Consider the following 22,821-nt stretch of genomic DNA (forward strand, 5'->3'; position numbering starts at 1 on the left):
CGGCTTGTGTCCTGAAGAGACGAGTTGTTCGAGATGGCCAACTTCTTCAAAGCAGCTATCCATCTAAAGGTGTACCCTCGTTGCACTCCTGGTTAACTTGCTTCTTATATGCATCACGAACGTCGGTCATCCCTTCCTCGTAGGCCTTCTCATCGGTGATTTTGATGTCGGCCTCTTTTGTAGCGAGCACTGTTTGAAGCTCGGTTTGGGCCTGTGCCTCATTCTCTTTTGCTTCTTTTACTTCGGCCTTGGTAACCTCAGCAATGTTCTCGGCTGCTTCAGCACGATCCTCGACTTTGCTTTGGGCCAGTTGGGCTGTTTTGGCCTGGTCCAACAAGTTTCGGATGCAAGCCTCGAACTGGCTTAGCGAGGTAACGAGCTTGGCTGTCTCCTTAGTCTTCTTGGTCAACTCCTTCTTAAACTCCTCGGCTTTGACTGCAAAGGAGTGACCTTACTGAATGGCCTACGAGAAGGAAAACAGAAAATTCGTTAAGTACAAAACTCATAAGTTGGAGAATTGAATGAGAAGGAACAAAGTATAAACACTTACCAGAATGCAGTGTTACATCATTAGAGCAAAGTTCTCATACTCTATTAGCTCAGCCATTCGGTTGAGGTCGGCTGGCAAGAGAACAGCGGTAGAGAGGGTGGCGTCAACTTCCACGTTGTCGAGCGCACTGTCCCCAGCCAACAAAGGTCTGTCTCCCACCAAGACTGTTGGAGTCCAGGGAACGTCGGCACGAAAAACTCCTGGATGAGTTGTGCCCCCCCCCCCGACTTCAGCTTCTTCGAGGAAGGTTCATCGGACAATCTGGCCTCTGCAAGCCTCTTCTCGGCAGTAGATGATTGTTTCTCAATCTCAGCCAACTTTGAGATCGACACGGTGTCCTCATACTTGACTTCCATAGCAGTGGCCTTTGTCTTAGCCTTTGTTTACCCTTTTGGCTTGGGCTGGGTTTGAGAATGAGAAGAGGAGTGGACAGACACCACCCTAGAGATGTCGACAAGAAGGTCGTCGGGGACTTTTCGTCAACTGTAGTGGCAACGGTGACTCTGGAGCTGAAATGAATTGCTGGTAAGGCAATTGGAGGGTTGGTTGGGTCAATCGTCGAGGTGTCAGAACCTCGGTGCCTTTTGCTACGAGTTCTTCCGGTTGGGACATTAAGTGGAACACGACGTCAGCGTTGGCATTGGGATAGTAGAACCAGTTAGGGTGCAGAGGTTGATGGTTACTCCGCTGGATCAGATGTGGATCCCTGGTCTAGCCTAGTTGATAAGGTGGTTGGCAGGGTTATTGTAGATGGAGGAGATTTTTTTTTTTTGAGGGACGTCGGGTAAAGAGCTCCGGTATGTTGGTATGTAATTGAGAATGAGTGGGGCTTTGCGATCGTCAATGGGAAAATAGAGAAGTCGAATAAGGTTGGCACTGAGAATATGAGTCTGGCGGAAGTTCTTTTCTTGCTGAGGGAAAGCTGCAAAGGCAAAGGAAAAACGTTATAACAGGGTAATAGAAAGATTGCTAAATAAAGTAGTAGAGAATGGACTTTGGGGGGGAATAAGTCCTTACCCTCATCATCCCTAAAAACTTCACGGCGCAAAGGGAAGAGGTGGAGCTCATCGTCTGGAGCAAACTCCCAATTGCCCGAGACAATCAGGTAGTCGTCTGTCGTGCCCTTATTTGAGTCTAGAATGTCAGATATCAATTTGTGCTGGGTAGATCTTGGCTTGAGGTAGTACATGTAGCCAGAGTTGGTTTTAAGGCCACACATTGTGTAGCAGTATTGGATGTCAGATAGGGTTATTCTGGCATTTTGCCGGCATGCCAAATCGGCGATGTCGTTGATAAGCCTAAATGAGTTTACAGCTAATTGTATAGGGTTCAGTTTATAATAATGGAGGACCTCCCTAAAAAGGATGTCTAGAGGGAACTTGACTCCGCCCTTAACTATGGAGACTATAGGAAAGGGCGTGTAGTTCTTCCCAGGCATAATAGAGTCATCATCTCCAGCCAACTGAAGTTGAACGTTGACTGGAATGGAAAACTTTTCCCTAAAGTACTCTAGTTTGGAAGGGGTGTCTACTCTCCACCTCAACATGCCCATTATCTCAACTAACGTGGGTTCAGTAAACAGAGTTTTGATAAAAACGACTTGGCAAAAGGTTAAAGACCTCGACTAAACCCTAAAGGCACTGAGGCAAGGATTTTGAAGATCTAAGGGGAAATTTGTTTCAGTTTTTCCTAAGTGTGTGGGTTCTAAAGCAAATCCCAAACCTAAAACTACAGAAACAAGAATCAAAAGACAAAAATCTGAAAACAAGCACGAAAACAGAAAGGAACATGATTCAAAATCAGAGGCAAACAATATTCAAGAATTAAACCAAAGCAGAAATATAGAGAAAGCAACACAGATATAGCAAGAACAGTGCAGACGACACTCAAGAAACACATGAACAGAATAATCAAAGACAATGACAGGTTAAAGCATTCAATAGCAACGCAGATATGGTTTCAAATATAGTGCAGAACAACATCTAAAGCATTGGGGCAAATCACAAATTTATAGATTCGATGGTGACAGATACAATGAAAACATATGGCAAGACTCTAAAGCAAGAACATGGCCAATAATAATAGAAGACAGCAGTTAAAGAGGAGACGTTAAGGACTTATTGAGTGAGGCCGACTGAATAGACGCCGGAATAAGGCTTGCTGGAAATAGATGACAAAAAACTCGTCGAATGAGGTGATTGCAACGGTTGTAGAGAACTCGAAAGAACGACAATGGAGGTTTGGGAATTTCTAGAGAGAGAAAGTCTGAGCAGAGAGGGGATGCAAGGTGAAGAGACAGAGAAAAAAAAAAAAAAGAGTTTTGTCGAAAACACGAAATGCGGCAAAACATGATGAGGCGCCTTGGACGACGTGCCTATCAGGCAGCGTGGCCAGAAACCACGCGATTCGATAGTGCGTGTTAGGTACGAACCAATGAGATACATGAAGGAAGCGATTAAAGAGACTGTGCGTGACAACTCATGAACAATTAGAACTCTTGAAATTCTTGAATTAGTGAGGCCATAACCTTGACTAGAGGAACAATCCCAGGTGAGAGACTTGAAGAACTTGATTCTTGGTTCTTGACCCTTGGTAGAATGGGCAGCAGAGTTTTGGTTACTTGAAACCGACGAGATGATCTCTGTCGTGAAGAAGAAATAAAATTTTACCTGACATGCTATAGAGACAAAACAATGTAGGTTCCATTACCTCAGGTTGCTGAGGTAATAGAATCTAGGAAGCAGTTGTGGGGATGTATTTTGTGAATGACAGCACGTGGCTAAGGCGACGCCGAAGTGTTAGCTGAGGTGCCACGTGGCTTGGTCATGCGCCGAGATGATCTTGACTATGTCAAGGTTATCTGCGGAGATTCCGAAATCCGAGATAAGCAAATAAAGGACAAAAGTCCTAGATAAGGCTCAATAAGGGTTTATCTTTATCTAGACAAGGGTCCAAGATGGGGATCAAGTCACTGTTGGTTATAAAAGCAAGACACCCTCATTGGTCTGAGGTAAGTTCTTTCTTGTGAGTTTAAGCACAATTTGCTATCTTTGAAAGATATTCCTTACTGACTTGATCGTCGGAGTGCCGCTTCGTGGATGAACCACCGCCGGATTCTCATCTTTTTGTGCAGGTTGTTGGGCTTAATCTATTCTGCCAATACTCTCCAGCTAAGTTCCCCATTTGGTTGTGTAGTCGGAAATCAACACCCACATATATATATATATATATATATATATATATATATATATATTCTATTTTGTAAGAAATCAAAAGCCAAGTTATTATGGGGCTATTTGGTGCAATTTATCTGAATTTCTTTAAGTATATTTTAGTTGTAGAGTCTATGCAACTTCTATCTATAATTTGTTAGACAGATTTGACTTGAAATAAGTTAAACAAAGCTTAATCTTTTCGGAAAATAAATAATTTTTACAAAAATTAAAAATATCTTAAGTGTTTATTTTGGTCAAATTAAATTTTTTTTTGAAATCTGAAAATAAATATTGAAAATAAAACCAAATAGTATATGGAGAAACTTGTAAGCAACTCTTGACAAAAATTGAGAAAATAGTTGCTTCATTGACCAACAAAGTAGCTTTTACTATCATCTTTGTAGTATTTCCCCTAGAGAACAGAACAAGAAGGAGAAGAAGGAGAAGAAGCATTAGAATATAGAAAAGAAAGATCCTCCTCTGTATTCATATTTAGATCTCACTAATGTTCCAATACCTTGCAACACGTCCAACGACTGGCCGACATAAATCTTTTGTATGAGAGATAACATAAACGAACATATTACACACAAAAATTGATGACAAGGGTATCGTGGGACTCATTTTGATGATTTTTAAGGAAATATATTTGTAAAAAGTTAAATTAATCGGATATCAATAACTTTTTCATCGAATTGCAATTGCATTTGTTCAGTTTTATATTTCAAATTGTATTTACCATTATTTTTTTAGTTACAAATGTAATATGATGAAAGGGTTTTTGATGTCCAATTAATTTGATTTTTTGTAAATATGTTCTATTCGATATATCTTAAAAAATAAACAATTTAAATTATTAAAATATGCCACGAAATGAGCTCCATAGGCGGCACAACAATAGCTGTTGTGCCCCCATACAATAACCACCCCAATTCCTGATATGGCATTAAGTCTATATTTTGTTTTGATTTTAAAGACAGGATTAATGAAATATGAATAATGTTTGGGACCCCTTTTGGGGGTCACCCCCTCACCCCCCTTTGCCACGTGGCAGGGGGTGATTGGAGGAGCAGGAAAAAAAAGAAAAAGAAAAAGAAAAGGTAACCAATGAGAGAGAGAGGGGGTCAAAGGGGGTGGGGAAAAGGGGGGATGAATCATTACTCATGAAATATATTTGTGGAAGCACATACCATTGTTTTGAATTCCATTTTAAGGTTCTTTTTTTTTTTAAAACGCTACTTATTCTCTCTATTCTCGTAAACTACAATCAAACGCCCTACCCACCATCTTCCACCACCGCAGCTGGCATTTTGGTAGGAAAGTCATTTTTACCAAAAAAACTCGACAGTGGAGGTGAACAAATAGATGGATAAGTAGATAGATAGACAGAGAAGTCAGAATAGCCTTTTCCTCATCTTTGCCCCACCCACCATTGCCCACCACTGGTGATTTCCCAGAAAAGTCATCAAAAATTTGTTTTCGCTAGAAAATTTGCTTGCGACCGGCAGTGGAGGTGGACAGATAGATGAACAAGTAGATAGATAGATAGATAGATGGAAAGATAGAGAAGTGAGAATTGCATTTTCCTCATGTGGATCCTTCAAAATCCAGTTCTAAAACCAGTCAAAAACAACAAGAGCTCCCACAGAATCAAAGCCGAAATCTGACCATTTCCAAATATATATACATACATATATAATTTGAATAAAAACATGGAACATATGTGTTTTCAAAGTGTTTCCACTCTCCATTGAAGCATATCTAGCACACCAACAATCTAAATGCAACCCTCTATGTTGCAGCACACTTCCTGACTTGGGAGGGACTTATTGCATGCTTTCAAAATACATTTGCCACGTTTGTTTTGGATGTCACATATAATCACTCATCAAAAGCTGGCATATGCTACAAAATCATACAAAATTCAGAAGAACATTACTGTACACAAGTTCAAAAATTAGACTCACTTTTCAAACTTAATGATGTGATAATCAGTCAAGATATTTAAGCCAACACTCTCTCTCATATATTGTCTAATCATTAACCAATCACATTATTTATAAATTATTGAGTTTAGAAAATAAAAAGTGGGCTTATATATTATTTTCTAATTCTGAAACAAGCCAAGAAAAAAAAAAATTTTAAGATTTGAAAGAAACAAAAGACGTAGAAAATTCATTAGACTCTATTTCATTTCAGTGAAAAATATGATAGAAAATGACATGAAAAAAAACATGAAACGAAAATGTATTTCCTTGCATGCATTTGGTTAAGATTTTTTTTTTTTTTTTCCGAAAAAAATTGTAAGAAAATTGGAAAGTGTGATGCCAAGTGGCTACTTACATGAGAAAAAATATTCTTTTATGTATATATAAAGATATTATATTTTGTAAGAAATCAAAAGCTAAGTTATTATGAGACTATTTTGAATTACTTATATTTTATTTTAGTTGAAGAGTCTGTGCAACAAAGCATAAAATAAACAAAGCTTATAATGTAAAAGCTAGGAAGAAATAACTTAAAATAAGCGGAATTTTCTTGCCATTTATGCTATTCTCATGCCTAACACAAATAACAAGTAATATTTTTTTTTTCTTCTTTTTCTCACATTTTACATTTCTTTCATCCTGATCAACCTCACCCTTAAAGCTAGACAATGGATAAAGTATTGTCCATCAACCTTAGTGTGGATGGCAAACATTATTTATATAAATTAATGTAATGCGTATCTTGAAAATTTGTCCATAGAATCATTTATGCTGTGTTTGGTTAGAGGATTTGGGGAGGAATTTGGAAAAGGAAAGGGAAAAGGTGTGCGAAACTATGTGAAATTTAGGCATATTTTATTCTCATTTCACCTACCTTTTCTATTTTCCTTTCTAAATTACTTCTCAAATCTTCCAACCAAACACAGCATTAGGGATCCAATTTGACATCAGATAGAAGATTTATAATTGAATAATGTAAAAGGTGAGGGAAACAATTAAATACATAATGTGAAAGGAGATTATAGTGCTTAGAGTTTCACAAATTTAATTTTGAAGTCTTTCTAAAACTATGTTTGGAGAATGGATTTGGGTAAAAATTTAAAATATATATATATATATATATATATATATATGTGTGTGAAATGTAACTATATTTCAATCACAATTCACTTATATTTTTCCTTTGATTTTTTTTTTTTTTTGGTTTTAAATTCGTACCCAAATACATACTCCAGATACAACCTAAAGTTTTTCAAGTGGGAATTGGGGTATTGGAGGTGGATTCTATATAATAAAAAACTGACAACAAAAATTTATTTTATTATATTCTTATCAAAGTTTCCTACTAATGTCATCCCATAATCATAAAATATTCATTTTTATAAGCATGAAAATTGAACATTATCATTTAATTGGCAAATAAAATTTTCAACAAAATTATAAAGTACTTTGTACACATTGTATGTAGTACATCAGCTATATTTAGTATATCAAAAAATTAAAAAACTGACTTTTAAATATATTATCAAAATAAATTTAAAATAAAAGTCATGATTAATCAAAGACCACTTTAATTGTAGTTAAAATCATTACAATAAATCCTAACCAATTCTGATTCAACAATTTCCTGGACCAGAGCCATCGACCTTGTGATTGTGTCCCATCACAACAGCAACCCCATAACCAAACAAACACAAAACTAATTATATTATAGAGAATATATTAGAGTTGGGGTCCAGCTATTTACAAATTAATAGGCTTGAGAACCAGGGGTGTTCTCAGTTCCGGTCGATTAATTTTCAATCTGTCATTCATTCGTTGAATCAACAAATTAAAAAAATCAATTTATATTTGTCTGCTAGATTGAAAGATACGAATTGAGCGAATTTGTGAATTTATAGATGGATATGAATCTATTTTACAGTTTAAATTTTTATAAATTTTGAACATAATATAATTTGTTAATATTTTTTTATAACAATCCAACTCAACATAACAAAAAGATTATCAAGTAATTGTCAAATACCAATAATAAATACGTATAAAAAAAACTATGCATTATCAAAACTATTTTATTACTTTTTTTATTTAAAAACTATTTAATTTATTTTTTTTAAAAAAATGGCATAATTAAACCTTATATTTTTCACATAAAAATATCAAATATCAATACTAGACATTTGATAAAAAAAGATTTTCAAATTGAAAACAAATTAAAAATACAACAGAATATCTAAATTTTTTTTCAATTTAAAACACAAATAGAATATCTAAATAAATTAAAAACATAAAGTCTTATAAATTATTAGGGGTGCTCACAATTTGGCTGTTCGGTTGTGGCTAAAAAAATCTCAAATTCATTATCCGTCTAAAACTAGACGGATTGAAAAAAAATCAATCTGCAACCGTTCGCTCGTCATCACGTAACCGTCCAAAATGCGACGGATCGGTTTGATTCGCTCTGTTTGAACAAATCAAAATATCCGCCGAGCACCCTTATTGAGAACAAATATTATATGGGGAAAATTACAGAAAAATTTTATAATTTTAATAATTAAAATTTATAAATTTTATCGTTAATTTGAATTTGTTTTTCTCCCAATAATTTTAATAATCAAAATTTATAAATTTTATCATTAATTTGAATTTGTTTTTCTCCCAATTATATATTGTAAGGGCGGTGGCCCCTCTAGCCTCCTTGGGCTCTGCCATTTGTTGGAGTCCAATCGGTAATCATGTAAATCTCGTTGAAAATTTCTCCATATTGAGAGTGCGTTTTTAACAAATCTTAGCACCTTCTTAATCGTGGCACACGATTCGCTGCCTAGAAATTCATCTGTCCCCTATTTCAATCATCATTAACTATTGAATTTGCTATTAAAAAAAATTATTGACTTTTATATCAAGATTGATGTATTTCGAAATTTTCAAATGATTCGTAATGAATAGATGTATTATGACAAAAAATAGAGAGATGTAACAACTTAAAAATAAAACAAAAAAATGCATCATCAAAGTTTTCTGTTACATTATATTTTAATTTTGTGAGGATGTTTACAAATTATTCAATAAATAAATAAATAAATAAATAAAAGAAAAAAAATATTCACACTCACAGAATCTATAGAAAAATACATTTGTGTCAATGACACTTATAAAATTACCACAAATAAAAAAAATTAAACAAAACAAAACAAAACAAAACAAAAATAAAAAATGATGGGGTTTTGATAAAAATAAATAAAAGAAACACAAAAGTCATGTAATTGCGCACAACCGTTCTTGATGTGACCCTACTCCAAAATTTAACCTAGTCCTTTAGGATAAAATAATTTTATGGGTAATGCTAGGGATACTAAATTTTCTACCAAACAAATGACCAAATGTCTCACATGGGTGTGGGGTCCGCAATTTTGTAGGCCCCACACCCATGTGAGACATTTGGTCATTTATTTGGTAGAAAATTTGAGACCTCTAGCATTTTCCTAATTTTATTGTACCCTCTCATCTGCAAATCCAACATTGTGTCCTCGTCTGGTGTAGAATTATTTTACATCGTGTTTACATTATGAATTTGAATAGAAAGTTAGAAAGAAAATAAAATGAAAAAAAAAAAGATTATATTTTGTTCATTTTTATTTTTATCTTTTTAAATCTCTACTTAAATAAATGGTCCAAATACAACATAAATTGACTCTTGATTATTTCTTATTGTAACATACACATAATTGAATGTGTTACAGTCCAACAGGAGTAGAGGGTCAGAAATTAAGCCCCAAACTAAGTATAGACCTAAACATTGAGGTCGCCTCAAAGAGATGACCAGGAATGAAAAAGGAGCATGGGCCAAAACAGAAGGGAAGTGGGCCAACAGTGGGCTGAACCAAGTCCAACCCGTCAAAGGTCCAAGCAGAGTCCACGGAGGAAAATGCCTAAGTCAAGTTGCGAAGGTAATACCTACAGCGGTGAAGTTGCAGAGGGAACATGTGCAGCGGGAAAATTGCTGAGGCACTTTGTCTCAGCGCCGCCATTCCTAATATCTTCGGTTCCGTCGCCGTCTGAAATTGCTGAAGAAAAGAGAAAGCCGACACAACTAAGTTGCAGAGGCAACACTTGTGACGGCCAAGTTGCGGAGGCACTTCGTCCCAGTGCATCCCAAGTAATATCGGTGCCGCCGAAATTCCAAGTAATATCAGTACCACAACCATCTGGAGTTGCTAAGGAAATGAGAAAATCGAAACAACTAAATTGTAAAGGCAGTACTTGCAGCGCTCAAGTTGCGGAGGCATTTTGTCAGCGCCACCATCTCTAATATCTTCAGTCCTGCCATCTGAACTTGCCGCGAAAAATGACTACTGCAGCAATTACGACCGCAGCCACTAAATTGTAGAGGGAATATTCTGCCAAGATGATAGCAACCTTTGAAAGAGACCTCCCTCTGCAAGTAGAGGCTAATGCTTGGCATTGATAACAAGCCCCAAGGCATTACTAGCCTAGGGCTGATAGTAGGCCCCAAAGTTCATTTAACTTGGCACTGATAGCAGGCCTCAAGATTTACTGGTTGGAGCTGATAGCAGGCCCAAAGATACCAATTTACTGTGACGATCTCGCGAAGATGAAAGCAAGGTAGCCCGAACATAAGGGACTCCCTTTCCATTACTCAGGTCATGGACCTGCCTTAGTCGCATAGGCGGGACTAAGGAAGCCCCTTTGGGCTTGGTACTAAGGCGCAACACGGTTGATAACAGGCTTGGTTGTGGCCTTCGCCCTAGAAAGCTGGGGAGTTTGTGGGTGGCTAAGGGTGGAGGCTTCACTAAGGTGAGCACGAACATAGTCGATAGCAGACTAATGGAGTCCTGAGAATGCATGTACTGGCCAAGTAGAACTGAGAAGGCAAATGCAACAGTAAGGTTTACCGCTGCAAGTGCACTTGCTGAGGTTCAGGCTGAGAAGGCAAGTGCAGCGGCAAACACTCCGCTACAACTGCACTTGCTGAGGCCCAAAAGGGAGTTGCAGTGCCAAACACTCCCGTCGCAACTACACTTGCTGAGGCTAAAAAAAAAAAAAGTAGTTGCGGAGGCAAACAAATAGTACACAGTACATGCAGAGGGACACGTGGCACCTTCAGCCTGGTGGCTCAAGGCAGAATATTCCATGTGATCCTCTGGGACACATGTTTTCCCTCTATTTGGCCACTTGGTGTCCTTTTGGTATCAAGGAAAAGTCTATAAATAAGACTCATTTTCCAAGGTTAAACAAGAAGAATTTTAGGGATTTGGGGGAGATGCTGCTCATTTTGGTACTGTCATACATTTCTTCTTGAGCTAATTGCTTCACCCTCACCTAACTACACAATTGCTACTACTCAATCTCTAGCCACTTCCACCATTATAAAACCATTAGCATAGTTTTGCCTCTCTAATTGCTTCTCTAACCTTGAACCCCCTACAACAGGTAAATTGGAGATACTAATAAACACAAAGAGTAGGATAATCTCAAGGCCTTTCCAGACTTATGCACCAATTTATCTCCAGGCCTATTTTATATATTATTTATCTTTGTTAGGGTTGCACCATTTTTCCAATGGATAGAATAGATGTGGTATCCAGAGTATATAAGGGAGCGGTTCATTGGACGGCTTACGAGTACTTAAATGAGATTTTGATATGGTACCCTAGAGTATCTAATAGGAGGGTTCATTGCACGACTTGCGCGTGCTTGGATGAGATTTTGCCATTGATTGAGTTTCTTCCCTCCTCCCCTCCAAAAAAAAAAAAAAAGACTCTTGTTATTTGTCTTTCCATCAATTCTGAGTAATTGGAGTTGTTTCGATCAAAAAAAAAATAAATTAAAAAAAAAAGAGTAGATTCAATTTTTTTTAGAGGGATTAGTAGATGATTGGATTAGGGAAACATATGGAGCCCCCAATCTTATTTATCCCCATTTTTCTTTTTTATTTTAGAAAAATCTCTCCACCTGGGAGAAAAAATGAGAAGGGAAAATTATAAAAAATTAATCTTAGGACTTGATCCTTGTATTAAGATGAATTATAATATTTTAAATTATTTTCAATCTAAATAATTTACTTATTTTTGTTAAGAAAAATCAATGGAAAAATAGTAATTTAGCCATTAAACTCAATTTATGTATATATAAAATATCTAAAATACTATTTTTCATTAAGTTTAATCACTAAAATATCAACAACAAAAAAATCGGTTACATTTACTTAACAAAATAGAAAGATTGTCAAATTGAAAATAAAATAAAATATTAAGATTTAAATTGAAAAAATTGAAAATTCAAGATTTTTTTGGCTCCAAGGCCCATTTTTTTTTTGTGTGTGTGTGTGTCTGTGTGTGTGTGTAATTTTGCCAAAGTAGAATGTTAGCCAAAAATTCAAATGTAAGGTACAGATTAATCTGATTGTTATAGGACCTTATCATGAAAAAATCTTCACCTTAGATTCCAAAATTATGAGGTTTCATTTGGTAGCACTTATGTTTTCAATTTTTTATTTATATTTACCAAAATTTTAAAAATTCAAATAAAAACTTGTTTGGTAAATTTTTGATTTATAAATTAGTGGTCTCAGTTTATAAATTTGACTAAAAAATGTAAACTCAAAAAATGTGTTTCCATTTTGAGTTTTCAATTTTTTTTTTTTACCACCCAACACAACACTAGCCACCACCCGTCACCATTTTCCATCACCGTCTTCCGCCACTCACCACCTGCCACCACCACCCACCTGCCACCCATCAGCCACAACCAGCCACCACCCACCCACTTGCCACCACCACCCACCCCTCGCCACCACCACTACCACCACCACCACCACCTACCACCCACCTGCCATCCACCCGCTACCACCCACCATCCGCCACTACCATCCACCGCCCGTCACCACCACCCGCCACCTACCCACCACCACCACTCACCACCCACCTACCATCACCATCCACCACCCGCTACCACCAGCCACCCACCACCACCAGGCACCAGCCACCTGCCACCCACCCGTCACCCACTTGTCGCCACCACCACCCATCACCACCACCCATTCGCTACCACTCGCCACCTGCCACCCGCCACCACCCGCCATCTGCCACCCACCTGCAACCACCATCCACCACCCGCCACCACCACCACCACCACCACCCACTCGTTACCACCTGCCACCCGCCCTGCCACCCGCCACCACCCGCCATCCGCCACCCACCTGCAACCACCATCCACCACCCGCCACCACCACCACCACCACCACCCACTCGTTACCACCTGCCACCCGCCACCGTCACCCACCCACCCACCATCGCCACCACCCGACATCCTCCACCCACCTACCACCACCACCACCCGCCACCACCACCACCAACTCGCTACCACCCACCACCCGCCACCGTCACCCACTCACCCACCTGCCACCACCACTCGCCACCACCATCAACTTGCTACCACTCGCCACCGTCACCCACCCACCCACCACTACCACCACCACCACCACCACCCACTTGCTACCACCCACCACCCGCCACCATCACCCACCCACAGTCACCACTTTCCACCACCATCTTCTGTCGCCAGTTGTCACCACTTGTCATTTCTCACTCTTTTTTATATTTTTAAATTTTTTAAACATTTTGTCAATTACCAAACGCGTTTGTAGTTTATGTTTTTCTAAAAATAAACAAAAATCAGTTCATAAAATTTTTGTCAATATAAACTAAAAACGTAAACGTTACCAAACAGACATATTTTTGAATCATTTTTCTGGATATGTATCTTTTCTTTTTCATTTTTCTTTTTTGGACTTTGCTTTTGTTCAGTCCTTTAAAAAGAATGGCCGGTTCAATTTTGATCTATGCGTTTACCACACGCTCCACTTTGATTTGATGCATTAATTGTTTTAAGTTTTTGTGTGTATTCAGAAAAATAAAATAAAGAATAATGATTTGTAGCTCGAATTCCCCCCTCTAATCCCCCGAATGCCCAAAACGATGTCGTTTTGGGCACTTTTTTTTTTTTCTTCTTCTTCGTCTTGCAGGTCTGAAACAGAGGGAGAGGAGAAGGAGAGGGAGAGGGAGAGAGAGAAAGAGAGAGAGAGAGAGAGAGAGAGAGAGGAGGCAGGTCGTCGTCGCAGCCCCCTCCGCCCGCCGTCGCAGCCCTCTGCCGTCGCCTCTGCCCTTCGTCGCAGCCCCGCCTCCGCCGATCGTCGTCGCAGCCTCTACCTCGCAGCCCCCGCCCCTCCTCCGCCTCCAGCCCAATTTGTTGGCCCCCTCCAGTCCCTCCTCCTCCTTCTTCCTTCTCTTCTTCTTCTTCCTTCTGATTTTCTTCTTCTTCTTCTGGAAAAAAAAAAAAATGAAAACGCCGAAAACGGCATCGTTTTCATTTTGGGGGGAATTCGGGGAAGCTCTTTCGAGCTACGTAGCATTACCGTAAAATAAAATAAAATAAATTGTTCCAATAATTATAATCACTTGTTTTATTTATTTATTATTTTATTTATCTTCAAAAAAATAAATAGCCTATTTTTAATATTATACATGTCATCTATTTTAAGATAATGTTTGGATTTTTTTTTATAAATTTTTTTAATGAATGATGGACTTAAAAAATGGATTTTTTACTAGCCGATCCCAATAATTGAATCTATTACTTATTAGGTCATAAGTTTCTATCTCATGCCACAGGAAATCCTATTATATTTTTTTTATCCTAATTTTTCCCTTGCTATTATACTGCCAAAGCCATTGATGAATTAGTAGTGTTGGTGAATATGAGAACTGCCAGAGCTATTGATAAATTCGTTGGTGTTGGTGAACATGAGAACTGTCTCTGTGGCCCTTGGATTTGAGAGAGATGGTGTTAGATTTGAGAGAGATCAAGAAAATCAACATGAATAGAGATGGGTGTGTCAACATTGACAAGTTCGAAGCTCTGTATTGTTTATACCAGTGATAAATTTATCACTGATAAATTTGTTTAAAAATTTACAAATAGCAAACTTTATTTGAGAGAGATAGGGACATCACAACAAATTTATTACTGAATTAAGTAACAAATTTATCAGATCAATTACACGTCTATAGAAGATCAACAACACATTTTAATGCACTGATTGGACACTTTGCATCCCAAACCGCTAATGGAGGAAGATGGTGGCAACGAAGATGTCGAAGATGGTAGATTGGTGATGGAGGAAGATGGTGGCAACGACGATGTCAAAAATAGTAGATCAATGATGGAGGATTACGGTATTAAAGCTAGCAGATAAATGATGGGGGATGAGTAATGGTGATGGCAACGAAGGAGAAGGAGATGATGGTTGGTAATGAAGAAGGATGAGGAAATGGTGTGCCAGTGACAGAAATAGGGGAGAGAGAGAAATAGAGATAGGATGTGTTTGGATTTAGGGTAAAATCACTCAACTGAATGTAAGGGGTAAAAATGGAAGATGGACTAAATTATTTTAGGTTAGGACTTCTTAGGAATTAAGTCCGGTCCAAATAACCAACCTGTAACTCCCCTTAAAAAATCTCTAATTGGATTGGGCCAAAAGTTGATCTGTCCAGTCCACTTAGCCACGTTTGTTTGACGGATTAGGTTAGATGTGATTGTTAGCGGGGGGATGGTTAATGAAGAGATTGTTAGTGAGGGGATTATTAGTAAGGGAATGGAGTAACAGTGTGTTTGTTTTGATGATAGTGTGAAAGATGATTAGTGAGGAGATAAAATAAGAAATTTACAAACACGTTATAAATAAATAAATGCCTTGAACACTGTGTCATGGAATTGGTTTTTCAATCTCACCTGTATTGAAGCAAAAATGCTAGAGGCCCCAAAAATTCTACCAAAAGTTTTACCAAATGTCTCACATGGGTGTGGGACCCACATGTGACCCACATTGTGTGGGTCCCACACCCATGTGAGACATTTGGTAAAACTTTTGGTAGAATATTTGGGGTCTCTAGCATTACTCATATTGAAGGCATCCCAATCCCATCACTTTGTAGGACTAACAATCCCCTTGGAGTGACAATCCTAGAGCTCATAAACCAAACAAACAAGATATATGTGGGGTCCACTTCAATTCCAAGCCAATCCCACCCATGAATCAGGATAACAAACATGACCTAGTGCATTAGAGATAAGCAAACTTTTGTTTAGATGGAAATCCTCCTAACCTAGAAAAATTGTTCCATAATTGACATTGAATGCGGTTGTGTGACGAAATTGAATTGATGCAGTATGCGATGCATAAATAAAATGAACATCGGCCCGTGATTGCTATTTATGAATAAATTTTATGGGTGAGTAATATAATTGTTTTTTGGGAAATTTATTGGAAAGTCTTATTTCGGATACTTGTATACCAGTTGGTCCTATGGTTGAAATGTTTGAATGGCAAGTCCTTATTAGGTGTAATTTATGACCAAGAAGTCCTTTTTAAAATATAAATGGGTATTGTTAGACGGATATACCCTCGCTAGTTATTTGGAAAGGTTGTTATATTTTTGGAATACGTGATCACACGGTTTGGAGAGTTGGGATGGTATTCCTTTGATGAAGGGGTTGAAGGGGGGAATAGGGTTTTGGATGCTGTATCTGCTGAAGTGTATGTAGGGTTTTGCAGACGACGTGAACATAGTCGGCCTTGGTAAGGTATGTCACACTGTCACACTCCCTTACATTTCAGTGTATCATGTGCATGTACTGATTGTTCTGACATTCGTAACAGTCAACCTCAGACATTCTGTGCATTTCAATGGTGGATTATACTTGTTCTTCAACATTTTTTAACATTTGTTAGGTTGCGTATATTGTCAGTATTCAGAAACGTAGGGGGGGAAGAGATATCAATTGGTCAAACTGTCCATGTCACTGTGCATTACTATCCACTCCTTCCCATACTAATTTGGCAATTGTGTCCCTTGCCGCCGTTGAACACAGGTATGTTCAAAATTTTGTATTACAAAGTCATTCCTCATCATTCCCACGCATTCATACCAGTGCACAAATCAATGTCGTTGTTATCACACCGACAGTGGAACGAGAACGGAGAAACATTGGTACCTATGTTTGATGCCAACAATGCAACAGTCCACTGATATGCTCAAAAAGAAAAACAGAGGGATCACACACCTCGGATGTGGGGAACCTTTGATGGGCTTTTGACCATACTTTCTCCAGGAGTAATCATTTGGTGGTATGTCGGCCAACTTCACACTTATTGCCGGCACTCTCACCACTCTCTTCACCTTCAATTTCCTAATCACAAAAAAAAAAAAACACTCAATGAAATCCATAAAATACAATAATTATAACAACAATTAACTATTTGATGATGTGAATAATGAACTCTACCTTTTCTTAGAACGATGGCATCGCCCTGAGGACGCACCGCACTTGGCGACCGCATCGTCCATCGAACTGCACTTCCTCTTGGACAGCGGCGGCCGACCAGCCGACGACGGGTTCGTAATCTGAAATGCTAATGACATCGAATGCTGCAAGCTGTTGGTGTCTCCCGTCAGAGACGACATGAACGAATTCGGCGGCCACGCCACCGCCGCGAAATTAATCATCTTTGCTAACTCCTTCCGATCAATAGATCCGTTTTTCACTTGGTGATTGTGAGGACGATGAGGCAATCTCTGAATCGGCTTCGGACAGTAAACTCTAGGAACCAAACCTTGTTTTTCCTCCACTGACTCTGTTTCATGGGTCCTCTGTTGCTGTTGGTGAGGAGTCACAGGGCCTCTTCTGAAGCAATCGTGACCGGTTCGAGTTCGATCGAGAAACGAAATGAACTATAACATGAACCCACTCACTCTATCTATAATGTGGGTTTCGGAATTCGGGTTGTGAGAAATCCGAAACGAAAATCCGAAACCATTTTAGTGTGCCTTATTTCGCGTGTTCACGTCACGTACAAAACCACGTTCTACTTCTGTGAGTGTTACAAACCTATTAAATTAAAAAAGGTATTAGTGTGTTTTTCCGATCAACGTGACACACAAACACCCATTCACCTTCCCTATACAAACCCACACCAATCAACCAATAATACTAGCAGTGGCAAAACAGTCAACAAATAAATTATGGGACCATCCAGTCACCAAGAAAACATTTAGGACCTTATGGATTACAAGTCCACAAAATGAGATTTAGTGGTCAATTCCCCTTGTTTTTTAGATTGACAAAAGACTTACAACCCACAACAAAATGTTTTGAATCCTCTTAATGTTATGAGTGAGCATGATTCAGATTGATTTGATTGGGATAAAATCAGGATCAATCCATTGTGTATGGTTCTATAAAAATTAAAACCAATCCAGTTCATTTAAATCGTAAAACCAATTTGAACCAAGCCATTTAAACACGGTTCAGTTCGATTTGGAATCATGGATTCACATGATCTATTAACAAAGAAAAATTATATAACATTTTCATTTCATAATTTTTTAAAACATAAACATGCATATTATTCAACCATTAATTTAAATGGCCTTATTTGGCAAGTGACTTTTTGACTAAAATCCACGAAAAAATAAAATAGACTAAAATAGTTAATAAAACAAAATATCACATCAAACCCATAATCATTTTATTTTTTTTCTCACAAACATCACATCCAAATATAAAAAATACAACCATCTTCCTAAACACACAAATTTTAGTCTACTAAAATAGGTAAAAACTAAAATAGCCAACTTCCCAAACGAGACCATAATATCTAGTTCCACAATAGCAGCAGGCATCACCAAATTTCAAAAAAAAATTAAAACTGGTTCCACCATTAGACCATTACAAAACTAAAACTTCAAAAAAAAACAACAATAGCAGCAAAATTTCATAGCAGCAAATTCCGCAGCAATAGCAATATATAGCATAATTGGTTTTATATATAGAAGAAGTATGATAGTATGTATCAGGGGTATATGATATGTATATAATCTAAGTTGCATACGGTCCAAATCGATTCCAATCCGGAACCGTGAAATGTAATCCAAAACCGATCTGCGAAATACGATTCTTCAATTTTTCAATCCAAAACCGAACTACGAATTCAAAAAACCAATCCAAACCTATCAAATTGGATTAGACCGGATTAGTTTGCGAATTTTACGAATTCCTTACTCAATCCTACTTAATGTTGTATAAATTAATAAAATTTTGTAAATTTTTGTTACTTATAGATATGATCCATTATGTAATTTTATAATTTAAAATAAGAATCACTAAAATAATATATTTAGAACAACTCATTTAATATGAATTATTAATTTGTATAGAATTACTCATCCTCTAAATAATGTTTCCTTGTCTCTCGAACGCACCAACTCTTCTCCGCAACTTATGCCATCTAGAGAAGTCATACCACTTTGAAATTAGGTTTACAACAATACCAATGAAATAATAGAGAAGTCTCAATTTGACCGAACATAATACAATAATTGGTGGGTTATATATATAATTCATGAAATAATATCATGCATCGTAACTCTTCTTGGTTTTGACCCATGATCATAATGATTATAAATCAAATTAATGGCTCATATTTATTTTTTTAAGATCCAACCACTAAAAATGGTGGTGCATATAGTATATTAGGAAGAAATTAACATGTACGTCATGTGATTGAAATGACATAATGACACCCTTTCACTCATTAATTGACAATAAAAAATGGAAACAAGATTTGACGTACCCGAACACTCAAAATCTCAAGCTGAGCAAAAAGTGACTTCTCAAATCTTATTTTAATCACATGTCAATTAATAAATGAAATGATACACCACATCATTTCAAACACATAGCATATCTGTTACATTAAATATTTTCCCGTGTATTAGTATGCACCTTTCTTTGTGGTGTGTATTGTAATCTGACCTTACATATTGTTATGAATCTAGTGTGGTTTGGTCCTTAAGAGTTATGGTGTATTGTGTGGGTAATTTTCTAACCACATTGCCAAATAGGTATCCAGTTAGAGAGCACCAGCAGAATAGATTAAGTCCGAAAGACCTGCAACAGAAAGAAGAGTTTTCGGCGGTGACTCGTCCACCCGGGAGCACTCCGACGATCAAGTCAGTACTTAATATCTCTCAAAGATAACTAATAGTGCTTAACTCACTAGACAGAATATCAAAAGCATTCCTTAGACCCATGGGGGTGCCTCCCTTTTATAGCCAACACAATCCTAGTCCCAATAGAAGCCTAGCTCTAATGGACTTAAGATTACTGCTAATCTTGGACTCTCCTAGTCCCAATAGAAGCCTAACTCTAATGGACTTAGGATTACTGCTAATCTTGGACTCCCAGTAGAATTAGGATAAACTCTCTAAGAGTCTCATCTTTACCACTGAAGTTTTCTCCCATTCTAGGACTCTTGTCCCTTATCCGCTTATCCCGGATTCCGATATTCTCGCAGATAACCTCGGCCTAGCCGACATCATCTCAGCATCATGACCAGGACACGTGACACCTCGGCTGACACTTCGGTGTCACCTCGACCACGTGTTATCATTCAAAAATTATATCCCCAGATGTATTATTATTTATTATTTAAACATCAAATCTTGTCTCTTGTCTAGAATTTGTTTCATCTCTCTAATACATAATGATTGGTACCTCTCCATGATTATTTGCTCTAGAGATGCATGCATTGCCAGCCATATACTGTAGTTGAAATGTCAAATTTCTCAAATTGCTTCTTCAAAGGTGGAATTCTTGCTGAGAGAATAATAACATCAATAATTGGGGTGGCAATGAGGCATACAGTTCTTATTCCTCTGTAACCCTTATTTGTAATTTCAGTATTCATCACCAAATAAACAATAATCAAAGCTCAACATTGCCCACTTCCATGACATTAAAAAATTAATAAATAAATTCACAGACTGCCTGTTGTTGCCGAAAAATGCTACAAGAATCATCATAGAAAAGGTAGAATGATCCCCACTGACAGCTAGCACATTCACATTGCTATGACATGAATAGGTTTTGTTCTTATAAATATGTTGAATTCAAGTTGAACCACCATTGCCATTCAAGCCTCACTTGATTATCAAGCTTTTTTCAGTAATAACAATGGCAGTTTCATCTACATCACTTGGTTTGCAATACCATGTTAGGTCTATTAGCTTGCCTGCTAGGTTACACACTCATTTTACCAAAATTGAAGTTGAATTAAACAAGCTTAAGACCTGGGAATCATCAGTAGTTGGCATGGTTCCATTAAGTGCTGAGACTATTAGGGTTGGCCTAGTTGGACTTGCGGAGTTGTACAATTGTGTTGAACAACTCATTCCTTCTCCGGTCATCCAACACGCTCTTCTACAACATCGAAATGGAGTACTTGTGGAAGAGGCACTTGAAGGGTCAGTCATATTGATGGACTCGTGTAGTGTTGCACAAGACTTGTTTTTGATGATGAAGGAACATGTGCAAGATCTTCAATCAGCGTTGCGAAGGAAGGGTGGAGATATAAGCATTGAAAGCAACATTAATGCTTACATGTGTTGCAAAAACAAAGTGAACAAGGAAAGCATAAAGCATCTTGGTGTATTGAAGCAAATGGAAAGAAAAATTGTTAGATCCTCCTCTTATCCTCTCTTACATGTGAATCACTACTTATCAATGGTGATTCGAGTTCTAGGAGAAGCAACTTCCATTACCATCTCTGTCCTGCGAACCCTCTGGTTGTTCTTTTCAGTGTCAGCTTCAAAGACAAAACCTAGTGGATGGTCATTGGCCTCGAGGTTATTGCTCACACGGCCGGTAGCTTCTGAGAGAGGCAACAAGGTTTTGAATGAGGTGGGGAATGTTGATAGCACGCTTCAATCCTTGCATCGATGCATTCGGAGCAATGATGTGAAGGGTGGTGTACAAATGGCAAGAAAAAGACTACAAGCACTTGATGCTAGCATTGAAGGTCTCGAAGCTGGATTATATTGTCTTTTTAGGCGACAAATTCAGAATAGGGTCTCCCTTCTCAACATTTTAGCTCACTAAAAATGTGTATGAACCACTATACATATCTAGAATCGGTCATTAAATCCGCTTTTTTAAGGATTTGCTGGTGATCCAAAACCTACTTTTGTATGATTTGGTGGCATATGCCAGAGTGTATTACAAAGAGATTTAAATTTATTGCATAACGACTATAATTGCTTTAAGAAATTGCTAATTAGAAAATGATATTAGCTAAATAACAAAATTATCCCATCTCATCCAGAATCCAATGTACAAGAAGGATTACTAGGATCAGTCTACAAATTTGTGGCACTGTAGTAGAATCACTGGCGAAGTCATCAACAAGCAAGTAGGGGCAGTAGTCCCACTGACTATTTGAAAATTATCTTCTTACTCATAATTTCTAAAATGGTTTTCAAAATTGCTCCCGTTAGAGTTTTGAAATCTAAAACTTACCCATATTTAAGAAAAATATTTCCAATTTGCACCTCCACTATTTTTATTGCCCTGAGTTTTATCCCTTTGCTTTATTTCCCTCTCTCTCTCTCTCTCTCCCTCTCTCCCTAGTCAAATAGTTTTTTTTTTTTTTTATCAGCAAAGAAAATGATTTATTAATGAAAAGAAAGAAAGAAGGGACTTGACTGAAATGCATCATAGCTCAAGAATATATCCCAACTATGTTGGCACCTATAAATGAGCCCAATCACATGCAAGACAAGGCTAATACAAGAAGTTGAGGAGAGTACAACCAAACTAAAGAAAAGAAAAATAGAAAACTACAAAACCCATCAACCAGCCAGAGCCTTCAATTTATGATCCTTCAACACATCCAGACAGAATAGAAAATCACGAATAGCAAAAATAATATGAATTGTGTTATGGTTCTTGATAACGCTTTGCCCTTGCTGAACAAAAATCCAAACTCCACCCTTGAATTGAATCATTACCAATGGCACATTGTGCACCTATGTGGGGAAAGACATTGCAAGCTTTATTTGGGTTTGAATCAGTTTATATAAATAAAGGCCAAAAGCAAAAATGAGTGAGAATTTGGGTTCTGAATCCAGTTATTTTCGGAGCCTGAATG

The 22,821-nt window shown here is 37.6% G+C and overlaps 2 protein-coding genes across 2 annotated transcripts; one reads left to right on the top strand and one right to left on the bottom strand.

Moving 5' to 3' along the window:
- Positions 1–16,753: 16,753 nt before the first annotated feature.
- LOC114301159 (putative WRKY transcription factor 7) lies at positions 16,754–20,583 on the bottom strand. The gene is made up of 3 exons (XM_082923905.1): positions 20,440–20,583; positions 17,121–17,566; positions 16,754–17,024 (listed from the first exon to the last, which is right to left on the bottom strand). Exons 1-3 carry the CDS (start codon positions 20,581–20,583, stop codon positions 16,790–16,792), a joined length of 825 nt encoding a protein of 274 aa, XP_082780031.1. The 3' UTR covers positions 16,754–16,789.
- A 266-nt stretch (positions 20,584–20,849) lies between these two features.
- On the top strand, positions 20,850–21,773 carry LOC114277325 (uncharacterized). Its single transcript, XM_028219219.2, has one exon. It carries the CDS (start codon positions 20,850–20,852, stop codon positions 21,771–21,773), a length of 924 nt encoding a protein of 307 aa, XP_028075020.2.
- Positions 21,774–22,821: the final 1,048 nt, after the last annotated feature.

Source organism: Camellia sinensis, chromosome 4 (genome assembly GCF_055761805.1).
Source record: "Camellia sinensis isolate YWXY chromosome 4, ASM5576180v1, whole genome shotgun sequence".
Classification (NCBI taxonomy): domain Eukaryota; kingdom Viridiplantae; phylum Streptophyta; class Magnoliopsida; order Ericales; family Theaceae; genus Camellia; species Camellia sinensis.